This window comes from Apium graveolens, chromosome 11 (genome assembly GCF_009905375.1).
Source record: "Apium graveolens cultivar Ventura chromosome 11, ASM990537v1, whole genome shotgun sequence".
NCBI classification, from domain to species: domain Eukaryota; kingdom Viridiplantae; phylum Streptophyta; class Magnoliopsida; order Apiales; family Apiaceae; genus Apium; species Apium graveolens.
The window spans coordinates 160,928,216-160,945,371 of NC_133657.1; the positions used below are offsets into that span (position 1 = coordinate 160,928,216).

Here is a 17,156-nt window from a genome sequence, read left to right on the forward strand (position 1 = left end):
TGACAAACATCAATTTCACCTCTTTGCTGAAGTTCATGGGTGAAGAAGAACTTTCGATTAATGTGCTTTGTTCGATCTCCTTTAATATAGCCTTCTCTAGTTTGAGTGATACATGCTTCGTCATCTTCGAATAAAACTTTAGAACTCTCTTTATTGACTGAAAGGCCATAAGATTCTCGAATATGGTGGACTAAAGACCTTAGCCACACACACTCTCGACTTGCTTCATGATGTGCTATCAATTTAGCATGATTCGAAGAAGTTGTTACAAGTGATTGCTTTGTAAACCACCAAGATATTGCTATATCACCATATGTGAATATGTAAACTGTTTGTAATCTTCCTTTGTGGGGATCAGATCGATATCCTGCATTTGCATAACCAACTAATTCTACTCTAGAGTCTTTAGAATAAAACAAACTCATATCCATTGTTCCTCAAAGATATCTAAATATTTATTTCACAGCAGTCCAGTGTCTTCGAGTTGGAGCAGAACTATGTCTTGCCAATAAATTAATAGAAAATGAAATATCAACATGTGTACGATTGACAAGATACATTAGTGCGCCAATGGCACTCAAATATGGTACTTTGGGACCAAGAAGTTCTTTTCCCTTTTCTCTTGGGCGAAATGGATATTTTTTCTTTTCAAGTGAGCGAACAACCATGGGTCTACTCACATGATATGCTTTATTCATAATAAATCTTCTAAGGAACTTTTCAATATACGAGGACTGGTGGACAAAGATTTCTTTAGATTAATGTTCAACCTGAAAACCAAGGCATAACTTTGTTTTGCCCACGTCTTTCATTTAAAATTCACTTTTCAAATATTCAATGGTATGATAAAGTTCATCTATAGCCCCAATGATATTTAAGTCATCAACATAAACTGCAATGATAGTAAATCCTATTTTTGTCCTTTTAATAAAAACACATGGATAAATCACATTATTAATATAACCATTTTTCATAAGGTATTCACTTAAATGATTATACCACATCCGACCCGGTTGTTTCAACCTATATAATGATCTTCACAACTTAATTGAGTAAATATCTCAAGGTCTTGAACTATATGCTTCAGGCATTTTTAATCCATCAGGGATTTTCATGTATATGTCATTGTCTAGTGACCCATATAGGTAGGTTGTCACAACATCCATTAAATTCATTTAAAGCCCTTCGTGAATTGATAAACTTAGTAAAAATCCAAATATTGTTGCATCCATGACCGGTGAATAAGTTTCTTTATAATCAATTCCCGGTCTTTGTGAGAAACCTTGTGCAACAAGTCGTGCCTTATAAATCACAATTTCATTTTTCTCATTTCTTTTGCGCACAAATACCCATCTATATCCAACAGGTTTCACACCTGTAGGTGTTTGGACAATTGGTCCAAAACAAGTGATTGTAATTCTGCCTCAATAGTTTCTTTCCATTTTGGCCAATCATTTATTCTTTTACATTCGTAGATCGATCTAGGTTCATGATCCTCGATTTCTTCAAACATGTCAAGGGCAATTGCATATGCAAATATTCCATCCATGACCATTTCTTTTCTGTTCCACCTTTTTCCTGAAATGATATAATTTATCGAGATCTCTTCATTATCCTCACTTTCAGGTGTTTGATCATCCTTTGAAGACGTCTCCTCAGTGATTAATTCCATTTCTTATAGAATGATGTCATTTGATGTACCAACTTGCTTATCAAGTTTCCTTATTTTTCTAGGATTTTTATCCTTGGATCCAATGGTCTACCACGCTTCTGGCGTGATTTAGACTCGTTTTCTAGCATTATCTTATTTACTTCATCAGGAAGCCTAATTTTACAAGGAACATTGATAGCTGGAATATGTGACTTAATCACTGTCTTGACATCTATAAATATATTTGACAATTTATTCGTCACTTCTTCTAGGTGGATAATCTTTTGAACTTCAAGTTCACACTGATTTGTACAAAGATCAAAATGAGATAGGGATGCGTAATTCCACAATTTTTTTTCTTTCTTTTTCAAATTTTGACTTATCTCCCCCTAATGGAGGAAAAACTGTCTCAACAAACTAACAGTCGGCAAATCTTGCCTTGAATAAATTATCAGTTACGGGTTCCAAATATTTTATAATTGAGGGAGAGTCGAACCCAATGTATACCCCTAATCTTCTTTGGGGTCCCATTTTTGTTCGTTAAGAAGGAGATATTGGAACATATACTACACACCAAAATGTTTTTAAATGAGATATGTTCAGTTCATTACCATTAACAAGCTGTAATGGGGAATATTTATGATAAGCTGTCGGCCTTAATCGAATTAACGCCGCAACATGCAGGATTGCATGTCCCCAAGCAAAATTTGACAAATTTATTTTTCATAAGTAACTGTCTAGCAATTAGTTGCCGCCTTTTAAATAATGATTTGCTAGACCATTTTGAGTGTGGGTGTGAGTAATAAAATGCCCCACTGTAATCCCAATCGACGTACAATAATTATTAAAAGATTGGGATGTAAATTCTCCTGTATTATCCATTCAGATATTTTTAATTGTATGATCGAGAAATTATGTCCTCAAGCGAATGATTTGAGGAAGGAGTCTTGCAAATGCAACATTAAGAGTGGATAATAGACCCACATACGACCAACGTGTCGATGCATCTATTTAGTACCATAAAGTAGTGAAATGGGCCACTCGATGAAGTAATAGGTCCACATATATATCCTTGAATTTGCTCCAAAAATGACGGGCATTCAGTCGCAATTTTCACATGCGATGGCCTTGTGATAAGTTTTCCTTGAAAGCAAGCAAGATAGGGCATATCCTTGGACAATGGAAAAATCTTGTTCTTCAAGGGATGTTCATCTGAGTTTTCTATATTTTTTCGCATCATTGTAGAACCCGAATGACCTAAACGATCATGCCATGTAAGAAAATTTCCCAGCTGTGATAATTTTTGGCCCATTACCATGTGTGCCTCTACTGGATTAATAAATGTATAGTATAATCCAGATTTATATGATGGTAGTTCTTCTATTATTTATTTCTTTCCAGAGACTATGGTCGTGATACGTAGATACTCATCGCCATTTTCATTTGCAGTCTCGATATGATAGTCATTGTGGCGTATATCTTTGAAACTCAATAGATTTTTTTGAGCGGGTGGAAACATTGCATTCTCAATAAATAAACGTGTACCATTAGGTAACACCATATTTACTCTTCCGGAGCCTTCAATTAAATCTGATGCACCCGATATTATATTTACATTAGCTTTAGCTAGTATTCTATAGTATTAGATGCGAAAAATATTCTTTATTTTTTCAAAATTATATGTGTTGTTGCACTATTGTTAGACAAGTGATTCCTCATCTTTTATAGCACATAGAGAGATATTACTGGCCATATTTCTTCAAAAAGCAAAATATATAAATGAAGATTAGAAAAAAACACCAGATTTGGCTATATCTTCATTCCAATCTTTATAAAAAAAAGATGGAGAAGCGAGGAATCGAACCTCGAACCACTGCTAAGCGTAAACATTGCTCTACCATTTGAGCTACTTCCCCGTATATTAATATACATTACTAAAATTTTATAAATATTAATATTTTAAAACTGATATAATTAATTTTTAAAAGTGACCCTCTCAGAAGATGTTTTAGTTTTATATACCCATACAAAAATATGAAATAAACCTCTTATATATACAGCGAAAGTGAAAAAATATGAAATACTCATCAAATAAATTAAGATTTATAATCTGGTAAAAACTTTATATATGTATAATTTTTAAGATTAATACTCGCGGTTATAACATAACCAGATGAGTAGTTTTTAAGATTAGTACTCGCACTTACATAAATCATATACGTACAGATGACAATGATTTTTAAGATTAATACTCGCACCTACATAAACCATGTACGTAGACACTACAATGAGTTTGTTTAACATGTTATTATAATTGCAAAAGCTATTTAATACAAGTTAATCTATTGTGGCCATGACTATAAATTTAAAATATTTTGATTGGTATAATTGTTGTGAATGCACGAGTCTACTCCTATTATAATTATTAAGAAATGAAAAAGAATCAAAACAAGTCAAAATTATAAATATTTGTGTTTATTGCGTGACCAGCCGTTAAAATATTACCTACTCCCTCCGTCCCGTGGAGTTCTATACATGCACTGTTTACACGTATGTCGAGGCCTCTATAAAATATATTTCCGTAATGTTTTTTTCAATTTTTTTTTAAATAAAAGTTTAAACATGAAACTTTTTTTCAGAATTTTTTTTTTAAAAAAATATATTGTGAAATTATGTTTTAAATGAGTATTGAAAAGCGTAACAAAAAGTAACGTATAAAATTCAATGGGAAAGAGGAGTATACCATTCAAAATACGCCCCTGGTAGACTAGTACTTCAAAGTTCAAAGCCATTTTTTATGAAGTTTTTTTCAAAAAAGTTGGAAAGTCTTTTAAAAAAACCCTCGTTTACAAAGTCGCTGGATACAAATTCTTATTTTTCTCACAAATTCTAAAATTTTGATACAACGCAGTAGCAAAAGCACAGATATGCAAGGAAATGCAGCTACTGTAATCGAACCTGAAATGGCAGATCGGCGCCGGAGCAGCAATATCTCCGGCGACGAAAGTGTTTCTCCGTTCAAGCTTTTACTTTCGTGTCCTTCCGGTCTCTCTTCCTCACAGGTTTATTTGAAGCTCATTTCTCTACTTAAATAAAATGCTTTTAATTGTTTTAATTTGTGTTTTTAATTTATTAATTAAAGGTGTCAGTGAAGTTTGATGCTTCCTTTGATCGTATTCCTCATCCCGATGTCAAATTGGAGAATTCAATTTCCGAGGTAAATTAATTTAGCTCATTTCGAATCGATTATGTTACTGTTATTTGTGTTTTTAGTCATTCTTATAATTAGGTGTTGGTAATTGAGTTTTAACTTTTGATTCTATGCTGAATTATTGTATGTGTATTTAGAAGATTTTTTTGTAGTTGTATAGTGAATATTGCGAGTTAATGTTGTTATGTTTGTAGTTTAGATGTTTCCTGGTAGAGCTTCAATATGCACGCGAAATTATTTATCAATGTGCGGTTTTGCATTATGTCCTATATGTAAAGAGCAAGCATTGTTTACCTTTGGGGCTAGAGTTTGGACTGCAAGCATTGGCAGACGTAGGTCTGTGTGTTTGAGATGGTGAGATGGAGGGAGAGGACTTCTGCTTATAAGCACACACTTGATGTGGAATAATACATAGCCGATGTAGGACCCTAGTCGAGGTAATTGATGTCGAATAGATGATTTCTATTTATGGTAGCCTTTGGTTCAGGGAATTTGGGGTGGGGAAGGTATAGATCGGATAGTTCATGTTCATGGTTGTAGGGTCAATACCTGCATGAGCTACTATATGGTTGAGTCCTAATTTGTCTTCATAGCACCTAAAATGAGTCGTCAGCTTTGGAGCCAGCGCATGATGATGGCTCTTAAATTGTGGCTAGCCTGTAGTAGAGTCCATGTTGCTTTTGAGAGTACAACTCCCTGGTTTATATGGGATAGGTGTTATCTCTGCTTCTTAACTTTACTTTTAGTTTTCATTGTACTTTAAGTTACAGTAGTGAACATTGCAATCAGGGTGAGATTGCAGTATGGAAGCTATTGTCTGAAATTCACTTTTAGTTGCTTCATAAAAATGGAATTTGGTATTAAAAACGCACAACTTCCTTAATGTGAGAGAATATTTTTAGTAATGTTGACACTTAGAACTAGTAGAAAGGTCTGTTTTAATATGGAAATTGCAAGATTGTTGGGAGAAATGGGTGCCGTTTTACTGGTTATTGTACTTGCAAGTATATGATTGCAAGTATGAGAGCTCCTGGTTCTTTATTTTCAGTCATCTGAAATTTTTAAGCAAAGGACTTGAAATAATGAGACATCAAATTTTATAAATGATCGAAAATTGACCAGAAAACGGTTTAAGTTTATATTGCATGGTAACCTACTATGTCTGAATTGTGATTTCTGCACCTGCCTTTTTCCTTTATTAGTTTTTAATTGTAGAACGACTTTTTCCGGACTTGCATTTTTGCTATGATATTATGATTTTTTGAAAACAAGTATTGCCAGTGGGTTTAATAGTATTTTACACCTGACTGTCTGTGCTGTTATGCTGATATTCTAGATATGGAATCGAAAGAGTCAGCACTCATCATTGTTGTTCAATGGAAGTAAATTCAGGGTATGTAAATTACTGTTTATCTTCATTATAAAAGATATGTTTTCATCAGTTTAGTGTACAATCAATGTGCATACAGTGTGAAAGTCTAGTTCTTAATAAGAGTTGATCACTTACAGCTAGTTACTACTTAGTACTCCCTCTGTCCCAAAATAAGTGTCGCTTTGACTTTTGACACGTTTTTTAAGGTACTAAAAAAAGATATTTGCATATATTTTTTTTCAAATTTTTTTTTTCCTGAATTAAAATTTTACATTTATATTTTTATTTAGAAAAGAAAATTTATAAAAAAATGTATACAAGTACCTTTTTTTTACACCTCAAAAATACGTGTCAAAAGTCAAAGCGACACTTATTTTGGGACGGAGGGAGTACTTGCTAGTTCTTAATTATTTTATAAGGGCCTTAATGTGCGTATAAATGTGTGTATGGTATGATCATGGTCACAACGGGACCCATAAAGTTGAAGGAAATATTAAAGTTAAAAAACAAAGAAATACTAGGGGTATACACGGATCGGATTGGGCGAGTTTAGGGAATTAATCAAACCAAATCAATTAAATCGGGTTTGTAAATTTTCAACCCAACCCATAAAAATATTTTGTAACCCAATCCATTTAATACATTTTGGTTTGGATCGGGTTAAATATGTAGAAAAAATTTTGTCACAAAAATAATAAAACTAAAAATGAAAGCTCAAAACAAACTAAAGATTCTTCAAAATATATTACAATCATTCGTCATCATGAATAGGTCTTAAATATGTAAATTTTTACACATCAAAAGAAGCATGATTAAACAATAAACACATCCCCTAAATCCGAACTAAATCATAACACATATGAATGATATATCAAACTTTAATGCTATGGGCCAATAAAAAAGAGGATCTAGAATTTTTAATATTTTGGAGCGAGCAGCGCCTTCAAATAAATTGTGCAATACTAGTACTAATAGACTAATATTAATGGGTTCATGTATTTGACTAATGGCACATAATTGTAGTAATAGTATGTTATGCATATAGTAATAGTATCTTATGCATATCTATTAATCTATTAATTATTTAATTACCCTATTTTTAATAGGATCAGGTAGGATTGGATTGATTTTAAAAAATCGAAACACATATCCAACCCATTTAAATCGGGATGACGTTTTTTCAACCCAAATATGTATGTGGTTGGAAAGAATCGGTTTGGATCGGCCAGATTGAGTTGATCGGGTTGACCAACCAGTTTACACCCCTAGAGGGAGTAATATACATCCACTACTTCTATTTAATCCAAATTAAGATGAAAACAAAACTAACCAAAAGACATTATACAACAATTATAAAATATTTATATGCATATGTATCCATTTTTTAAATTAGATACAAATAACCAATTAATGTGAATTACAATATAAAAATATTGCTACATTTTAGCTAAAGTAAAAAGTATTCTACTTTGGTTCTTGATTTCCATGATTCAATGATTTTTTTGTCAAGTAATAAAGTTTAGTCAACTAAATTTATTTCATGGGATCGATGAAAATGGTTTGGTTTTTGAAATTTATGCTCTCTGGTATTCAGTTCTTTCTCCCGAAACAAGTGCTCACCCCTAGGTAGAATGACATAGTACCTGTTAGATCTCCTTCAAAATTACCACTTATATTGTAATAGACTATTGAGATTGAGAATGAAACATGTTTTTGAGAGGGGAGCCCTGTTTGGTAAGGATAAGCTATGCAAATTGCCGGTCCATGGTTTTCATATAAGGAAAATCTTAAGCTTTTATGATTTATAGCAGAAATTATGTTTTTTAAGTTGGTAGAGAGTATTGAATATTGTTGGAACTCAATAAAAGTGATTGCCTAAAGTACACAACATACATTCATGGAACCAAAATATGCATATTCTGCATATAGTTCCTCATCATGCTGGAAAGTTAAACAAAATTATAATTTTAAAGTTGAAAATGAGCCAGTGCATGAAAGTTTTCGTAGGAGTATTCTTATATCTTTGATATATTGAGTAACTTCATTTGGTCTGAACTATTTTTTATGTGTCCAATTTTAGATCGGTTTTTAAGTAGACACTGTTTTTCTGTGAGTATTAAAATATTATTCATAGAATGATTCATAATACAACATATTTGGGGGATGGATATATACATTGCATATCTTGGGAAACTTCTATGAGCGGTTTGTAAATCAGTATGCAGGGCACAGCTTCGCCACTGTAGTGGATTCTATTCAAGTGGCCAGTGCATGTTTTCATCTTGGTCTGACAGATTATAGGTCTCTCTCTCTCTCACACACACACACACACCCCACACACACACACACACAGACCAAAACTCATATAATGTAACCTATAACAAAAACCCGAGCATTTATTATATCAGCATCATCTTGTTGTGCTAACAAAAATTAAAACACGTGGATGTGTTTTGATATCTCTCTGCTTTATGCATGAAAGTTTAAACTGTGATTACTTTATGCATAAAACTGTAGAAGTCAAGCACTTTTCTACAACATGAAGAATAACTCTATAAATGGGGATAAATGGAAGGACCCTTCCTTACCCAACCTCTCACTCAACCCATGCATCCAAAAAAGGGAAGGGTTCAGTTCTTATATTTATTGAATTTCCTTACTCAACCTTGCATCCAAACAAGAGAAGGTTTCAGCCCTTTTCGTCCCTTCTATTCCCTCCTCAATCCATTTCTCCCCAATCCAAACACACTCTTTGAGATTACAGGGTAAAATTAGTGTCATAGTAATTTGTTGAGTTAAAAATTGTCCCCTTTTAGCTACTATCTCTTATTTTTTTTAATTAAACTTATATATATGCGTGTTATGTAAGTCAGAGTACAAGATCTGTACTAGAGTAAACACTTATAGTTGGACTTGCTATTATACAAAAAAGCAGAAATCACGATGACGTAAAAGTAGATATAAGATCTTTAGAATTAATAAGTGGAGCTATGGAAGCTAAATAAACAGAACTGTGAAAGATAATGCATTAATTTGCTCTTCTGTCAAAATTTGGCTTCACAAACCCAAACAGACATGCCATAAATTCAATGAGCAGAGTGCTTTAGGTTCACATACAATTTCTTAAATTGTACCTTTGAAGGTAGGTACATTAGACAGCTCTGTAATGAAATAGTATATATTATGTTAAGATGATGAACTCCTAACACTTCATACTCCATTCTAGCTAAACACTTTTTTGACATCAATTCACCAAAAAGACTTATCATGTACATGACTGACCTAACTTATAGGTTGTTCTTTATATATTAGAAACATATATTAGATGCTCCCTTTTATATATGTTGTGATTCCCAAGTATTGATTTGTCAAATTGTTATGTGCAGAACTTTTGTTGGTACAAACTTAAACCCATCGTGGCAAAAGTTTATAGTTGAATCACAAGGTAAATATGCACTCCCTATAAAAGTGTTAAGTTGAAATTGGCTGTTCTTTTTTATTTGTTCTTTTGTGATACTATATTAGATATAAAAAAATAAAGTGCTGATAGTCTCGAGTCGACCTATATTATATTGTTACATCTAGATGACGATTTTCATTTTCCAGAGACCTGAAAATATTAGTTATCTTATTAAGAACATAAACTTCCCAAATAAATCAAAATTACTCGGAACTCCTAATGCCGCTATAGGTATACCAGACTGCAATCTATTGCAAACTTTATTATTTAATTACCCTGAAGTGCATAGCCTACGTTTCCTAAGCTTCCTTGTCTGTCAATTACATTCTGTAATGATATCCTTCAGTGAATTTGCTTCAAATTATAATTAACCATAAATATGTCTCTTGTAATATTGTGCTTGTCTACAGATGGATGTTCAAGGTGTCAACACACCTCAAGTCCACTGGGTAATGGTGCAGTTGTAGAGACTTCTGACAATAGGATACTGGTACTGCAGAGAAGCAACAATGTTGGGGAATTTCCTGGACATTTTGTGTTTCCTGGAGGGCATCCAGAGGTGTCAAGTCTAATACCCTAATTTGCTCCATAGAGTAGCATTAGACTATATGAAATTATGAATCATCACAGTGTACAAACAATTTCATTAGCTCTCATCTCATGTGGTCTTACTCTTATAGATCTTCACATGTGTTGTTTTTCTTTCTAATTTCTTTACAACCTAATGATTAAATACCTCTTTCCTGATGGTTAACAGCCTGGAGAAGTCGGAATAACAACTCATCAATGTAATAAAGATTCTGAGCTACTCAATAAAATAATATCCCAAGAAATGTTTGACAGCATTATTCGTGAAGTGGTGGAAGAAATTGGAGTTCCTGAAGAGTCTCTTGTAAGTGATTGCACAGTATAAATTTATATCATTAGTCTCCTGCTGCTTATATAAGAAAACAACAGAACTTATGGTTCTTGTATATTCTTAACACACAATAAATATTGCTTGCTAAAATATTTATTGTTAGAACTTTATAGTAGTCTGCTAACCTATTCTTTCTCTTCAGTTTGTTTCTTGCTATTTGCTTTTCTAAACTTGGCCTGTCAAAACATATAGCAACTCTGGCTGTAACAATTTGTTGTAAACCTAAGGTATATATAATTATATAAACACATATATTATTTTAACTGGGATGATAAATTCATTGGCCCTCAAACTATTTGGGCTTTTTTTGCCCATCCCTAAACAAATTTTGGCATTTTAGGTTAATTAAACTTAAATTTTATTTTTTTTAAGTTAGGTCCTGTCATTAATTTCCGACAAACAAACGTTAATTTTTCTGACAACACAGATGATGTGATAAATGACAAGGCTAATATTGCTAACACTACATTTGATATTTAGTTTAATTTTCCCATATTTATAAAATTTCACCCGCAGTCAATTTAAATTATTTTTTATCTACTTTTACTCACAAGTCACACCCACATCCCCACATCCCCACATGCATATGCTACACATATACCTAGACTAGTATTCTAGGGAGAGAACCTCTTGTGCAGAGTTTAAGAAATCCCCCAATTAAAGTAGAGTCTAAGAGAGTACCGTTGTATGTATACACACGATACATTTATCCATTTCAATAGTTCATGAGTTATTTATGAATTATTTTCAATGAGTTATCAAGAATAAACTTTTATGACACAAATTTAGAATTATTTATTAGATTCTATAGGAGAATCAACACATCTTTCTATATAAGAGGGTTTTCACAGAAACAATGGAACAATTGCATGGCCTTCGTGTTTCAGCCACTGGCTGGAGGCCACGACAACATCTCCCGAAACCACCATCCACATACGTGTGTGTGCGTGTGTATATATATAAAACACACACATGCTTCATATACATGTAAAAATATACATGGCGGCTGACAGATGGATTAACTGGCGGCACGATCGCCGTCCTCCTTCCCTGCCTCACTTCATCGTCTTTTCTCCTGCGTCACTTCATCCAACTGCTGTATACAACTACATTCATATTTCGTACAAAACCCCCCAAACACAGACATAACACAATCACACACACCATAGACCCATTGGACGATTCCCTTCTCGAAATCACTCATAAAATCATTCATCTCATCCCGTAAATTACAAACCTCAATTCTATTTACAATTACAAATAAAGAGAACAATATACAAAAAAATTTCAAACAATTAAGAGAATGGAGAGATGAAATAATCTATATTTTGACCTGCCAATTAGACGATTAGTAGACGTCTAGAACAGCTGTAATGACATCTGCCAAGTAAATGAAAATTGATGTTAGTCGGACTTTAATGGTCCAAAGTAGGGGTGAGCAAAAAACCGCACAAACCGCAAAAACCGCCCGCACCGCAACAAACCACACCGCAAAATGCGGTTTTTAATTTTCGTGGTGCGGTTGCGGTCTGAATTTTTAGAAAAACCGCGCGGTGCGGTGCAGGTTGTGGTTTTAAATTTCTGAAATGCGGTTCAAACCGCACCGCACCGCAATATTTAATATATTATATATATACACTCTCTTATATTCCTATCCGGTAACATAAAGAACCATTTTATGTTCTTAGTTAAACTGAATTTCACCAGATGGCCATAGAATCCTTATTGAGTTAGAATTATATGTTAAATTCATTAAGGAATTCAAATGGATCACACGATCTTCTGACAAATAAAAAAGAGACTACACAATTGTTTGTATTTCTTCACTAGGAAAACCAAAATCCAAGTATTATACTAGTGAACTAAGATGTTGCATTCTCATTGATTAAAACTATTTTCGGAAATTTGATTAAATTTAAGTTTTGTATTTATTTAATTTTTTTGAACTTGTATAAACCGCAATGAACCGCACCACAAGGCACCGCATTTTCGTGGTGTGGTTTATGCGGTTTTTGAGGGTATGCGGTGCGGTTGTGGTTTGGAAATTTGAGCAAACCGCATGTGCGGTTTGATTTGCGGTTTGAGGAAAAAACCGCACCGCCCGCACCGCGCTCACCCCTAGTCCAAAGGGTCTCTTCTTTTGTTGCTATTATTCTTTAGATTTTCAGTAAATTGGAATGGACCGACTTCATGGACATCTAACTGTTGGTTGTATAATTGCTATGCAGTGCAGCCCCTTATTTATTGGTTTATCTCTTAGGGTGTTCAATGTTAGACCAGCTGCTTTTTTCTTCATAAAATGCAATCTTCAGTCAGAGGAAATTCAACGATTATATTCCAGTGCAAAAGATGGCTATGAGTCCACACAACTTTACACTGTACCAATGGTTAGTAGCTCAAATTTTGTGTTGATCTTTTACAGTCAGTTTTTTTAGCTTGTACTCGCGTATTCCAGTACTTGACAGAATACCTGGTTGAAAATATTGAAAAGCTGAGGACAAAAGTATTTAAATAGGTACTAATCTTTATAGTATGTAAATTGGTACTGACATCTATCTTATAAAATGAAGATAATCTAAACCAAATGGGCACTTAAAGAGACGTTTGTGTTCCTAAGAAAAATAATCATGGATGATTAAATCTTCTACAGAAGTTTATAATACTTGCTACATGTAGAATATAAGAGCTATAGAAACATCCCGTTTGTGGTCCAGGAAAGCGAAATAAACGTGGATAGAATGACTCATTTACAGAAGCGTATGGTACTTGCAACATATGCAGAAGAGAGGAGCTAAAAGACAAATCAAAATTTGGAAAGAAGCAAGAAATAAATTGCATATTATCAAGGAAGTGATATTATTAAGGAAGTGGAAACTGGAAAGTATGATATAGAAATAGCCATGGTTGTCATGTCGAGAAGTCGAGTAGATGGAGGTCCAGCTTGTCGACAAGTCGAATAGTCGTAGACTAGTCGCTCACTAGTCGATGATAGCAACTAGTCGAAGAATTAATTTAAAATAATTAAATAATATATAATATGTATCTTATCTACGAGGTTTCCCACAACGAAGTCTAACATTCTCATGCTTATATGTGTATCAATCACAAAATAGATATGTTAATTACAAACATATCGTTTTTCGCTTCCGTGTACACACATAAATAAGCTGACTATAAACAGATATGCTAAATGTATATTCAGTTTTAATCTAGGAAACACGGACTCGGATACGGGACTCGGAAAAAATAATAATTATATATATATATATATATTCATGATAAGATTTGTATACGTGAAATACTTCACATTTTCATTCATAAAACATAAGTTAATAACAAGTAATGAATTTTATTTCTTCAAAATAAGTGGAAAACTAATAGAAACTTAGTTAACATTATGTTCAGCTTGTTTAAAAAGAAGAGACTCCATAGCTGGTTCGTCGAGAGACAGGTTTGCAACTTCTAGAACACTTTCCTCCACCTGTTATATAGTTTATATAGTGGAGGGGTTGGCTTTTTTCTAGTTGGGTCGAGTCCGAGGCTTGTCGCGTGGCGAGGCCAAAGCAGTTTTCGTGCCGACTTGCCACGTTGCGAGTCCGATACGCACTCAGGCGAGTCGGAGCCAAGTCGGAGAGTCCGAAAAGTTGGACTCGCATACGGCAGCCAGAATGAAGAGTCTGTGCTTCCTAGGTTTTAATCAATCTATACATACAAACACGCCCACACAAAGATATTTCAATCAACATGAAGAGTCATGTTAATTAACTGGTGTTGAGTAGTTTTTTAGAATTTAATCAAAATTTTCAATCTTCTTTCATTTTAAATTTTGATTAAATTTTGCACTAGTCAACCAAGTTGAACGACTAGTCAGTAAGTCGAACGATTAGTCGACCAAGTCGACCGACTTGTCGACAATTCGCAAGTCGACCTCTCCAGTCAACTTTCTCAAACCGACCAGTCAACCAGTCGCGACTGATCTAGCGCCGTGACAACAATGGAAATAGCACTATTAGGCTTAAATTTGTGGCTTTGCAAATATTAGAGGTATACTGGATGTAGAAACGAATCACATGAAAACATTAAATCCAAACATCTTTTGAAGAGCACATGCATCCCTTCCCCAACTGAAGTCTAAAGAAAGATAATGCAGAAAAATTTAGAACTAAGTCAGATCAGATAAATAAGAATAGAAAGGTGGAATCATAAAGATTAGCTATTAAGATTTTCTCTGCAATCATATTAGTTTCTTGAGAATTTAAGGCAGAGATAATCAGGGCACAATAGGTTATTTTTCCACATAAATGAGAGTTTTGATCTGAATAGAAAATCAAGTCAATTCCATGTAGACGAGATTGGTGCCCTTGGAGCTGTGCTGCTTACCGATTCAACCCTCTTACTTTTCTGGCCCAGCTTCACAAATGGACAAATAGATAACAATGACTGCATAGGGTCTGTACATACATTTAATAATGCTATAATAGTGGTTCTCGTCACACTTTTGTCATGAAGTTAAATACACTCATTTCTTGCCCAAAAGAAGTAATTCAAAAGCCTATTTCAGGTGTATTTTGGTGTGGGATGCAAATATGCATTTTGTTAAAAAGAAACTTATCTTGTTTGAGAAAATGACTGATTCATCTGCAGAAAAATAGCTATAAAACCATCTAAATATATGCCGACACATATACATAAAGAGTCTTATTTTCTATCATGTTCAAATTTTTAGCGTATGCCTATTCATCTAGAACCAATAACAATGATTTTTTCTAGAATGTGATACTTAAAAATTTTATACTTGTGCCAATGTGATATTGTATCTACTACTTACATTTAATTATTCATAGTGACCGGTTTGTACATGAAAAAGATTAAGAATGCTGGCCTAACATTATAAAGGAAATAATTATTATTATTTTTACTTTTTTAAAATATTAGATGATTGTTAGTTGGGTAGTGAAAGTATCACAAGGAAATGATCTATTATTATTATGAATATAATTTTTTTGGTGCTGTTTACTATTATTATGAATATAATAAATATATGTATACAATTTTTTGTGTAGATGTTGTGGGTGCTTATGGAAGTCACTAGCTGCGCGAAACCATACTAACCTTAGTATTTAAAAATATAAATTAGCATTCTCATGTCATAATTTCATATTTGGATGAATTTAGTCTTGGTTCCTGATTTGGTTGATGTGGTTTTATTTACAGCTATTCGATTTCTTTCAAATCTGTAAACTTTGGAATTTATGGCAGTTCAGAAAAAAATATCATTTTGCTGTTATCCTAACTGATAAATGTTAAGATAGAGTTAGATCTAAGATCTATATATGAGTTATGTAGATGATCATTTGGCTCGTTTTTTGTGTCAGAGAGATTTGGAGAGCATGGCATCTAATATGCCTGGTTGCCACCAAGGAGGATATGCACTTTACAAGCTGATGGTAGATGCCATGAAGGAAAAATGATGAATTTCGATGATCCATACCTAACAAGATTTTCCACTTATAGTATTATCAGCATATCTTTCCTATGCTTGGAAAATAGGGAGGTGGTTGCCGCATAGTGTCCAAACTGGAACAGGAGAAAGACGGTGATAAAACACAAACATCAGGGCACGTCTTATTCAGATCTAGAATAGGATGTGCAACATATACAGAACATAGAGGCCGAATTTCGTTGGGGGCAATCTGTACTTCTGTAGTGTTAACAAGCACTATTTTTGGGCAAAATAGTAAGAAATGCTCTGTTTTAACAATGTTTAATGTTCGCTAATCCATGTATACTATGAAAACAACCCTTTTAAGTTAAGTTCAAATTTTACAACACTAGAGCTCAGTCTATTTGGTCTTTATTACGTCCATCCAAGCAAGAGTAAATAGCTAGCTGCTGAGTCCCTGGTCAGCTGTCTTATACTTGTTGCAATTATTTTGGCTTCTGTGGAAAAAGTATATTTACATTTGTTTTTATATAAATTGATAATGAATATTTAAATATTCACGCAAACACGTGAGATTAGACCTCTCAATTATATGTAGATTCACCGTGTTTTTTTATATTTTTTATTGATTTCAAAAAGAATTTATTTACCTATATATATATATATGGGTGGCAATCCATGAAGGACTCGCTTAGATAGAGGTCCGTAGAGAACCATTATTTAAAAAATATAAAATCCATAATTTATTTCACTTTTCATCATATACAGTTACAAATTTTAATTACCAACTCCAGATAGAAAATATTTTGATTGGACAATTCTCAATTTTTTTATAAGACAAAAAATAGATATTGAGGCCTGGACCAAAATGGATTATAACAGTAATATAAATACTAAGCTTGGAAGTAAGAATTACCAAAAAATTGATAAAATGGATAAAAATGATAAAAAACGAAGTTGCACAATTTTTTTATTTAAGATATTATTGAAATTTGAGGAAATAGTTTAAAGTGGTTCTGTAGTAAAATCATTATCTAATCACATTTATCCAAAATTATTCCACAATATAATTAAATTTAAAATCAATTATTTTTTCAAAT

General features: G+C 33.2%; 1 protein-coding gene across 2 annotated transcripts; it reads left to right on the forward strand.

Moving 5' to 3' along the window:
- The first annotated feature begins 4,443 nt into the window (after nt 1–4,443).
- On the forward strand, nt 4,444–16,449 carry LOC141698433 (nudix hydrolase 9). Of its 2 annotated transcripts, XM_074503124.1 has the most exons (9): nt 4,447–4,713; nt 4,794–4,868; nt 6,199–6,255; nt 8,453–8,535; nt 9,621–9,679; nt 10,105–10,253; nt 10,452–10,586; nt 12,842–13,000; nt 15,989–16,449. In XM_074503124.1, the coding sequence occupies exons 1-9, from the start codon at nt 4,579–4,581 to the stop codon at nt 16,082–16,084; spliced, it is 948 nt and encodes a 315-aa protein (XP_074359225.1). In that variant the 5' UTR covers nt 4,447–4,578; the 3' UTR covers nt 16,085–16,449. The 2 variants fall into 2 exon arrangements, with proteins under 2 accessions (XP_074359226.1, XP_074359225.1); XM_074503125.1 differs by lacking the exon at nt 12,842–13,000 and having other exon boundaries at nt 4,444–4,713.
- Nucleotides 16,450–17,156: the final 707 nt, after the last annotated feature.